Genomic DNA, 11,460 nt, shown 5'->3' with positions numbered 1-11,460 from the left:
GATTTTGACTTTTTTCTCCTTTATCTTTCTATGGATTGTAAAAGAGTCCTGTCACTTTTGGACATGTTGTAATTTTGGTGCTTTTTTGCAATTTGATAGTGAAAGACGAAAATTGTGAGATATTAAAAAATTATAAGACTTTTTTGTAATTTTAGAAAAATAAATGATAAAAATACTAAAGTACTAAAATTACAGAACAAAAAATATATCTAAGTTTAATTAACACCAATCTTGATATTATCTAGTGAATTAATTAGATTTTTGGATCATTATTTTCTATTTGTTCACTCCAAGAGAAACCATATGAATTGGTTCTCTAACCACTAGGCACTAATTTTCACATGAGAAGAAATATAATTTTTTACGGGTGAATAGTAATTTATCCCCCTGTGATATTAAAAATGAGCACATTACCCCCTTATGAAAAAAATATAGCAATTTACCTCCCTATACTTTTTAAAATGAAGCAATTTACCTCCTTATATAGGGAGGTACATTGCTTCATTTTAAAAATCATAGGGGGGTAAATTGTTGTATTTTAAAAAATATAGGGAGGTAAATCGCTATTTATTTTTTTACAAGGGGGTAATTTGCTCATTTACGATATCACAAGGGGGTTGCTTGCATTTTTTCCAATTTTTTACTATAATTAATTATTATAATAAAAAAACAAAAATGGTGAATACATATTAATAATAGCTTTGCAACGGTCATTAGCCATTATTAATACAAGTGAGGTCAAAATATTAGTAATAATTAAAATCATGGCAAATATTTTGACTATAACTGAAAATGATAATAAAATATAAAGTAAAAATTTAATTTTTCGCATAAGTTTTGTTTAATCGTTGGTTATAATTATTGATTTGCAATAAATTTTAAGTCGTGTCATTTATAGTGTAGCAAAAAGTTATTTTTTTTTGTAGTGTCGGTATACTCTTTAATTATTTGAAATTCTCAATCACCTCGTTTCTTCTGTACTCGGGTCTTTACAACTATGTACCAATATCAAATATATGTATTATTACAGTAGATCAATATTCATATATTAATAAAACTTGAATTTACGATCAAAATATTATAAGACTTAATTTCACTAATTAAATTAGGCCTCGTAGCTGCCTTTTATTATTGGGACAGAAAAATAGTGTAAAATCAATTGACATAATAGTGTGGGATGGATCAAGCATGTCGAGCTAACGTATATATAGTAATGCAAATATCTCTCTGTACAAAAATTAAAGTCTGTGTGAAAACCTAAATTATCAATGATCGATCATTGATTAAGGTTGAATTGGAGTTTGTTTCTTCATGTCAGTACTGAATCAAATTGTGAATAACAATATTATCCAATATTACTCGTCTAGTGGTTTTAATAACGTGATGCGAGTACAGATTTTTGAAAATCTCTATTAGATAGTAATAGTAGTTGTTAGGAGGACCGAATAGTCCAAAACTATGAAAAATTGTCATTTTTGCTCTAAGTCCTTCGCTAAATTACCTTTTTCGTCTCATAAGAAAGGAATTTTTTTTTAATTCCTTAATTTACGCAATTTTTGTTTTAATCCCATTTCTTATAAAAAAAATTTCAGTTTAATCCCCAAACCCCATTTTCTGTTGAATTTTAACGGAAGACTCGAGATTCTATTGGTGCAACTAGAATTTACTATGTCGACTTTTTTTGGAGGAAAAAATAGAGACAAAAAAACAAACAACCACCCTCTATAAATTGAGGGAAAAAAAAAAGCCCGCAAAAAATGGAGCAAAAAAAAAAATGGAAAAACTATACAAGGTCCCCCTGTGATATTGAAAATATTCGAAAAGTTCTCTGTAAAAAATAAAGTATCAATTACACCTTCTGTTATATGAAAAAAAATTTCAAAAAACTCATTGAGGCCAGAGTCAGTGGTACACGGATGTTAACTGCAATTATAGGTTTGGAAAGTATATCTTTTTGATAATTTTGCGCTTCTCTCCAATCTATTATATAATATTTTATATGTTATATAGTATATAATATATATAATTTAGTCATTTAATAATAATAATAATAATAGTAGTAGTAGTAGTAATATAGTAGTAGTAGTAATAATAATAATAATAACAATAATAATAATAAATAATAATAATAATAATAATAATAATAACAGTATTAGTATTATAATAATAATAAGAAGAAGAATACAGAAAGTGAATAATCAAAAACCCATCTCTTTCTTTCCCTTGTTCTCGTTACTGCTTCCTTGTTCTTTCTCTCTGTCTGCTTCTTCCCCATTCTTTCTCCTCTCCAATTCTTCCCCAAACTCATCTCTTAGAACCCTAAACCCAAACTCACGGCAACAAGAACGGTAGGTCGGCAACGAGGACGGTGACGAGTACGACAACGAGTACGGCTTCCCTCTTTCTCCTCTCATTTCTTCCCCAAACCCATCTCTTAGAACCCTAGCCCCAAACTCACGGCAACAAGGACGGTAAGTCGGCAACGAGGACGGCGACGAGTACGACAACGAGTACGGCTTCCATCTTTCTCCTCTTATTTCTTTCCCAAACCCATCGCTTAGAACCCTAGCCCCAAACTCACGGCAACAAGGACGGTAAGTCGGCAACGAGGACGGCGACGAGTACGGCTTCTTTCTCTGTTCAATTTTATTTATTCTTCTTTTTCTTGGATTTGGGTGTATTTTTAGCATCTTATTTAATTCTTTTTCTTGGATTTGGGTGATTAATTATGGACTGCCTTTTTAGCCGAACTCTCTGTTTGGACAATTGTGGATAGTATGTTTGTATCATTAACTTATTGCAAGAAGTGATTCTTCGTTTTCATCTTCAGATTGTTCTTTCTATCTCATTGCTTCCTAGTTTTGGTTGAACGTTCTGTTGATGCTGATTGGTGCTTGCCATTTTGCCTTTTATGAATTTTGATATTTTAAGGATAGATTATTCATCAATCTGCTGATCATTTGGTTCACTTCATTTTAGGCAACAGTAAAGATAAAACCATTTCAAAAGTAAAGAATTCCATGACATATGTAGTGTTAATTAACACGTAAGAACCAGAGGGTAACTTCTTTTTAAGTTTTCATTTATCTTTTATTATCCTATCAAACTACGTTTGTTTTGTTTTCATTTGCCAGTCACTAATAAACTACTTTCCTTTATATTATTTTTTAGTAATTTGACAAATAAATGTGATTTAGGAAGTCATAAGATTGAGACATGAATGTGCACTAGCGTTATGTGATTGTTGTTTTGATTAACTGTGGAGTTGTTGAGGCATAATTTCATGCATTTTGAATTGCTTTGAAAGAGAGTTGGAATATCTTTGCTTCTACTAAATCTTAGGATTCTTGTGAGATCATATTTGTTTGCTGAAACTCTACCCGATTGATCCTTATATCCCTAACATGGGACGTGCATATATTTTGAAAAATTCAAAGGCCCTTCCCCTTCCGGAAAAAAAAAAAGAAAAAGAAAGAAAGAAAAGTAAGAAAAAGGAAATTATATCTACTCCGCTGGTTTAGGTCACTTAGTAACTGGGTAACTTCATCACAAATGTTGTTATTCACGTAAAACGGTGGCCGGAGCTATGAGTATGCAAAGCACTTTAGGTAAAACGTGTTTTGGTTGAGTAACCGGGTGCCTTCACCACAAGTGTTGTCATTCGCGTCAAAAGGCCAGAATGCGACGTTTTTTGGTTGAGTAACCGGGTGCCTTCACCACAAGTGTTGTCATTCGCGTCAAAAGACCGGAAAACGGCCTAAAGAACACAAGTCACGGGCAAAACCAAAGGAAAAAAAAAGCAAATAAAAGCCGTGACAAAAGCAAAAGGGGAAGAAAAAAGAAAAAAAATTCATTAGTGGCCAAAGAAAAGAAAGAAAAGCGAAATCCGTCCCGACTAGGTAGATGTAAGGAGATAAAGGGTACTGTTTCAGCGTCGAGGATAACATTTAGAAATCCATAGATTTTGTGGAAGCTTGATTGTCCTCCTCTATACTTGGCAAAACGAAGTGTTGTGATGTGATTGGCCTCTTACCCTCGTTATGATAAGTTAGCATTTGCATAATGTATTGCGGCGTTTGTGTTTTGAGATTACATGCACATAGTATTTCATTATGTTGGAGGTAGTAACTTTAAAGACATTGCGGCAGTCCTTTCTTTTCTTTATTGATTTATTAAAAACTTGTCACATTTCTTGGTGCTGAAAATTTTTATGTGTAAAATCCTCTACTTTAGGCATGCCTTTTTCTTATGAAACTACTATTTTTGGTTGGGAGGAGGAGGAGATAGATTCTGGCCTTCTATTTATTGTAACAATATTTAAATTCTATTTTATTATAGTTTTCTTCAAGCTTATGAATTATTCCCTTTAGATTGCCATCCTAGCAGGGTGAGGGTGCAAGTTCAGTATATAGCAGTAGTGCATCTTATCCATTGAAAATCAACAGATACAATTAGATACCATCATTTGGTAATATTAGGTCTGTGTTACTTTTTGTTGTTCTGCATCTTTAGTGATTTAATCTTTGGTTGCATTCTTAAATCAATGTTTTTCTTGACTACTGGTGCAAAAAGCTCAAGAATTTGTTGTCACTTGCCAAGAGCTTATCACTCGGGGTTCAGTCCTGGTAAGTCACTTGTACTGGCTTAATTCCTATCGATATTTATGTTGATCTATCTAGAGAAGTTATTTAATATCAATATCTAAAATTAAAGTGCTTATTCTATTTATTCGATCTTATGGTTTTAGGATATTATTGTGGAGATGCTGCTGATATTGCTAATACTGAATCGTCGAGTGTTGCAAGAGAAGCTGCAATACCTAGTGCTCTTTGTGCAATACATAATGAAATTACCCATATTGGTCTATTTATAATGCTCTTTGTGCTCATGTGGATGACTTTGTTGCTGGCATTTTCTGTGTGTCTGTCTGAGCTTGTATAGAAAACTTATTTGCTTGTGAAGGTGGTCATATTTTTATTTTTTTAAATTGAACAAAATGTTGGAACTCTAGTGTTGAAGATGCTTTGTGGTGACTATTCTTTGAATGGCAGAATGTACTTTTTCTACGTGAACCACTCTGATGTTTCTCAAAAAACTGCCGTACCTTGATGTTATAGTTTTCTCTTGTGTTCTGTTACTTGAATCGAGGTCCATTTACAAACTTGAGGGTTCATAGAGTTAATGTTTATTTGTTCGGTACCTTTTGTCGAGTCAATTTGCTTGCAAAGAGAGTCCAACTTTTATTTTAAAATTGAAAAAAATCTTGGAACTATTGTGTTGAAGGTACTTTATGGTGACTATTCTTTGAAAGACAAAATTTCTTATTCTACGGCACTGTGGAAGTTTATGGTTTATGAACATTGTGAACTTGAAGGCCTCTGCATCAGCTGGTATGTGCCTGTTATATCTTAAAACCACTCCACTGTTGCAAACTGCTTTATCGTGATGTTATGGTCTTTCTCAGGTGGATTATTTTGTTTGAATCCAGGTCCATTTCAGAAACTTGTGGTTTTATAGGGTCATTTTTTGTTTGTTCAGGTACCTTATACCATTGTTGCTCCAATATGATTCGACGGCGGAGGAATCAGATAAGACAGATGCACATGATGTTGGAACTAGCGTTCAAATAGCAAAAAACTTACATGCTGTAAAAGCATCTCATGCCTTGTCAAAGCTTTAGTGGTTTGGTTGACGAGGAGATCCCGACACCCTACAATCAGACTGCAGCTGATGCCTTAGAGCTTTACTAACCCCTAAACTTGCAAGCATGCTGAAAAATAAATTAGCAAAAGACCTCCTATTCACATTAAACTCAAACTTGGAGTCCCCTGAGGTAAATGCTGCAGATTTTGCATTTTGACAAAGAAAAAACATATTGGGTGCTACATGAGCATTGCCTCATCTTCTTGCATTAGTATCTGCATATTTTCTTTGAATGTTTGTGAAACTCAGAGCACTATAACAGCGCAGGCTTCTTAACATACCTTTTCTGATATGTATTTGCTTCTTCTTCTTTTGTAAGTACTTTGTTGATGTAGATAACTGAGGGAAAAAAGAGAGGAAAGCAATATGTTCTACATGTTTGTGTTATTAAAAGGTTTCAAAATTACGTCCTTAGATCTTCTTGGCTTTAACTACTTGGTATGTAGTTGTCATGAAGATTCTATAACTGATTCAAGTTTCATTTTTTTTCTTTTCCCGATTTACTTTTTTACTAGCAAATCCGGGTGTAGTGGTGGCATGGATGTTTTCTGGACGTTCTGCATTTAAATCTAGAGAACTTAATTTTCCTTTGAACTGTCTTTTGCACTGGACATAGTATTTAATTCAAAGAATCTCTTGCAGGTCAACTATTGGTTCTTTAAGGGAAGAGGTTATTTGTTTGCATCTAATAGAGTATCTTCGTCCGTATATCTATCTTGTCAGATCAAAGAAATTTGGTGTTGGGCCTTAAAATCTATGCCCTTCCTTTCTATGACTAGTTGTGAAGTTTCCATGCATTTCTTATGTTTGATATGCAAACCTATTTGCACATTTTCCTCCTCCCCACCCCATCAAAAAAAACAAAAAAACAAAAAAAGAAGCTTTAGCACCAGAAGTTCTTTTCACGAGCCTAAAGGTTTTATTTTTTGCATAATGATTAAGAAAAGGATATCAGATTATGTGCAAGTTATAATTCTAATCTATATATAGGTTGTCTTTCTGATAATAATTGGGGTGTGGGTGTTACTTTCCATAACTATCTAGATTGAAAATGTTTTAAACACATATACTGTAGTTCCAAGTGATGGCCATTTGTAGATGCTCTATGCCATAGTTGATGACCTTGTGGGACTCTCAGATATCATGACATAGTTTCACTTGATCTTTCATTTACAGATAATCTGGAATTCCTCCACTCGAGCAGAACTTTTGAAATTTGTGGAAGAGCAGCGTGCAAGCCTCAGTTATCATGGTTCATATGACCTTAAAGATTCGCATTCCTTTGTTTATGAAGCATTATCTAAGGAGCTCTATATTGGCAACGTGTACTTGAGAGTCTATAATGATCAACCAGATTTTGAAATTAGTGAGCCTGAGGACTTCTGTCTTGCCCTTGTTGATTTTATATCACATCTAGTCCATAATGCACCCGCTGCAAGCATGGATACTCATGTTAATAGTGATGTAACCACTGATGGACCTGCCGAGCAGCATTCTTCTGATGATTCTTCAGCATCACTTGGTGGGAAAAGCTTGGAGAGGGAGGATTTGGAATTAGTTAAAAATCTTCAATACATTCTGCTATCCCTTCAGGTAGAAGTCTGGTGGTTTTTCGTCTGACCCTTTTTTAGTCACCCTTGACACCTTTTTTTCTGTAATTTCTGTAAGTTCAGCACTTGTTGACAAAGAATCCGATTTTAGCTTCAGTGGTCTCCACAAAGGAGAAGCTATTGCCCCTTTTTGAATGCTTTTTTCTTCCTGTTTCTTCATCAAGCAACATTCCTCAGCTATGTGTACTTGTTTTGTCAAGGTTGACAACATATGCACCTTGTGTGGAAGCAATGGTCGCAGATAGCTCTGGTTTGCTTATTTTATTACAGTTGCTTCACTCATCTCCCAGCTGTCGTGAAGGAGCTTTGCATGTTCTCTATGCCTTGGCAAGCACGCCGGAGCTAGCTTGGGCAGCTGCAAAGCATGGATGGGTGGTTTTCATTCTTGAAGTTCTCTTGCCAGTACAAGGTATGCTGATCTCGTAGATAGCGGTTTCTTAAGAATTCTATCTTGCTCTCTAAAATGGAAATTTTGTGTAGAAGAGATTCCGTTGCAGCAAAGAGCCACAGCAGCTTCGCTATTAGGGAAGCTTGTTGGCCAGACTATGCATGGGCCTAGAGTGGCGATAACTCTGGCAAGATTTCTGCCTGATGGCCTTGTCTCGGTAATCAGGGATGGTCCTGGTGAAGCAGTTGTGACTGCTCTTGAACAAACAACAGAAACTCCTGAACTTGTCTGGACACCAGCAATGGCTGCATCGTTGTCTGCACAAATAGCAACTATGTCTTCGGATCTGTACCGTGAACAGGTGAAAGGACGTGTTGTTGATTGGGATGTACCTGAGCAGGCTTCTGGCCAACAGGAGATGAGAAATGAACCTCAGGTATAACTGCTGTGTGCTGCAGATGTACTCTTTTGTTTTTGATTGATTACATGGATGTTCTAAAGAACGCTAATTCTGTTTAATGACTTACATCATGTATTGCTGTCTAGGTTGGAGGGATCTATGTTAGGTTATTCCTGAAAGATCCCAAATTTCCACTTAGAAATCCCAATAGATTTCTTGAAGGGCTGCTGGATCAGTACCTTACATCCATTGCCGCCTCACAATATGATGGCCAAGCTGTTGACACAGAACTTCCTCTACTTCTTTCTGCTGCCCTGGTCTCTTTACTCAGGGTGTACCCCGCTCTTGCAGATCATGTTGGATATCTTGGTTATGTGCCCAAACTTGTGTCTGCAGTAGCCTATGGAGCAAGCAGTGAAACAATGGCTTCAGAAACCTATGTATCTGAGGTGGTTCGTCGCAACAAATTTCACAAACTCCTCAGGAGCGAGGTCGCCTTAGTTGTTTACGAGTTCTACATCAGTTTGCAGGTAGCACCACCTGTGCAGAAGCTATGGCAGCCACTAGTGTTGGGACACCCCAGGTATGCTGTGGTTTTAAGCAGCCCCCCTTTTTCCCCTCCAAGAAAATATCATACAAAAGATGTGTTTATCTGATTAAACATCTGTTGCTAGGTTTGGTATTGTTCTGATGAGCTTTTTCTTCAGGGTAGTTCCACTTCTTATGAAAGCGATTGGTTGGCAAGGTGGAAGCATCCTAGCTCTTGAAACCTTAAAGCGTGTTGTAGTTGCAGGGAATCAAGCAAGAGATGCACTTCTTGCACAGGGTCTCAAGTGAGCATCAATATCTCTTTAGATCCTAAGTTGTAGAATTGTTATGCATGTGAAATGTGCAGACGTGGTTAATGAAACAACAATGCGCATAAATTCATCTGCGTTTTCATGATAAATTTTCTAAGATGGGTGCATAAGTAATGCAACATCATGCAATTAGTATTTATTAGATACAAAGTAATTTTCGGCCCACAACGTGCAATTATCTGTCACCTGGGCTAAGATATTGGTGGGTGATTGAGTCTGTTGGGATATGCATCCTGATAAAACTACTGTTGCATGTTCTCTGCGTCATGCAATAGTAACATGGCATATAATTATTGTAGGGTCGGTCTTGTGGAAGTTCTTCTTGGCCTTCTTGATTGGCGAGCTGGGGGAAGAAATGGGCTTTGTTCACAGATGAACAGGAATGAGTCAGAAGCAGCAATTGGCCGGGTTTTTGCAATTGAGGTCTGTACCATATCATGATTTGTGTGAACACATACCTTCAGATGGTGCCTTTAGAGTAAATGGTAAATGTCTTTTATATCCATGTATAGAACATTTGCAATGAACTAACATAAAATGCCAGACCAACCTTGTGGGACAGAATTGGTGCATAATTAGCAAAAGAAATTATGTTCTGAATTCATATGATAAGTTGCTCAAGGTGGTCTGAGTTCTATTTTTTTTAATTTCTCCAGAAATATATTTGTGTTCATAATCTCTTTGTGGTCATAATCCCTTTGCTGTGTTCGCGTAGGTTTAGCATGCATTTGCAACAGAAGGGGCCTATTGTACCAAAGTACGTGACATACTGAGTGCCTCTGATGTAAGTCATGACTCCTTAATCTTTGTTGCATTTTATCTGACCTATTATTCTTGTGTGAGTTTTTCCTGAAATTTTTAGAACAACTAGTAGCTAAAACCCTTGAGTTCGTGTTTTTTGCATGAATTGGTCAACGGCTGGCAGCTTTATGTGGTTGGTCAGCTGATCGATCCCCTGCTAAACTAGATCATAATGCGATACTGACTTAATCATGGTTTTGCTTTCCATCAGATTTAGCTGCATCAAATCTTGTTACTTTTATCCTTTCTTTTTTAAAAAATTATAAGCAGTCAGTCTTTCAACAAAGATGACTTCCAGCCGTGGGATCTTCCATGTTTCCTTTAAAAGGACAAGGAAAAACAATATGCACACCAAAATGAAAAGCTCTAAAAGGATTAGTAGTTTACAAGTCCTTGTTAAAAGCTTTCCTTGAGGTATTGTGATTGTTTCGTGAGTTTTTTGATTAGCATGCGAGAATGCTAAGTGAATAATGATTTATTTAGTCTTAAGAAAATTAAAGCTGCTGAGAGGATTTCTGTATCTTCGTTTCACATGTATCTTTGATCTGCTTTGCACTGTAGATCCAGGCTTATTAAGGAGTTCTTCCATACTCTCGCATAGGATGGGCAGGATAAGGTCAGCTAATAGTGGGGTCTAGTTTGGATCTAGGTAATAGAACCGCCAGGATAATAGATCATATGCTCTGAATTTGTGGGTTGATCAGGCATAGTGCATGAGTTTTAATATATTTAGTGGGTAATGTTGTGACACTGCAGATTATGAGGAAACATGGAGTGTAAATGAATTTTTGAAAAGGATGAATTGTTCTAAAATAATTTACATGCCAAATGTATGTGATACATGAATTAAATATTGAAAAGCATATTTTTTTTTAAACTAATTTGCACACCAAGTATATGTGAAACACAATCGACACATATGATGGTTTTTAGAATTTAATGGATCTTTTAGTAATTTAATATTCAGAGAAAGATGTCATATTTTGTTGTAACGAATCTTCCAATAGACGTTATTGGTGATGTTCCTTTTTTTTTTAGTCAGTTTGGGTAAGATTGAAAGTGATGAACTCCTGCTCAAGTATTGTTTCATTTTGTAATTTACTGAGTTGTGAAGCTCTGTGAGTACATGTATCATGAATGATTATGCTACTCAAGATTGGTTTATGATCAGCTACCCCCAAAACCATTCTATTGTATTTGGTCTCTGAAATATGCAACTTGTTAATGGATCTAGATTTGAAACTTTGAAATAATTAAGTAGGCTGATCAATTTGAGAATTGGAGTTCATTGGGTTTAGGCCTTGAATTGGTATCCTTTTGTCTATACCTGTATCATCCAGAATGGTACCGTGGATCACCATGAACTCTGTGCTTCCTGTTTCCATCATGTCATCTGTACTTCGTGCTGACTTGTATTGAACTATTGTAGCTCTTTGCGGATCTTGGGGATCTTCAACAGCACTGAAGTGTTGTTTATATATCAAACTATTGCTGAATTGATGGAGTTGAATTAGTATCTAGTTTCTATAGAGACTAATTACCGGACTACAGACTATGATCATGATCATTCTGTTGCAGTTTTTCGCCACAGAATATGAAATAAAGTAATTTCTACTGTGATAACGAAGAAATTTTCCGCTCTTATGATCATCTACATTTCTTAGACTAAATATATTATAAATTAGTTACTGAATGAGG

The 11,460-nt window shown here is 35.6% G+C and overlaps 1 protein-coding gene across 1 annotated transcript in view; it reads left to right on the top strand.

The window, feature by feature from the left end:
• Positions 1-2,205: 2,205 nt before the first annotated feature.
• Positions 2,206-11,460, top strand: part of LOC148789426 (dnaJ homolog subfamily C GRV2-like) — a 69,681-nt gene continuing 60,426 nt past the window's right edge. Inside the window, exons 1-8 of the mRNA XM_088883006.1 lie at positions 2,206-4,625; positions 4,748-5,833; positions 6,880-7,722; positions 7,794-8,137; positions 8,248-8,684; positions 8,776-8,934; positions 9,261-9,384; positions 9,677-9,745. Of these exons, the coding sequence (XP_088739132.1) occupies positions 7,545-7,722; positions 7,794-8,137; positions 8,248-8,684; positions 8,776-8,934; positions 9,261-9,384; positions 9,677-9,682 (1,248 nt within the window). The 5' untranslated portion in view covers positions 2,206-4,625; positions 4,748-5,833; positions 6,880-7,544 and the 3' untranslated portion in view covers positions 9,683-9,745. The remainder of the gene's footprint in view (positions 4,626-4,747; positions 5,834-6,879; positions 7,723-7,793; positions 8,138-8,247; positions 8,685-8,775; positions 8,935-9,260; positions 9,385-9,676; positions 9,746-11,460) is intronic.

The sequence above is a fragment of the Sesamum indicum genome, linkage group LG1 (assembly GCF_026168435.1).
Source record: "Sesamum indicum cultivar Baizhima isolate 11 linkage group LG1, ASM2616843v1, whole genome shotgun sequence".
In the NCBI taxonomy this organism is placed as follows: domain Eukaryota; kingdom Viridiplantae; phylum Streptophyta; class Magnoliopsida; order Lamiales; family Pedaliaceae; genus Sesamum; species Sesamum indicum.
This window is presented reverse-complemented; position numbering and strand designations above follow the sequence as displayed.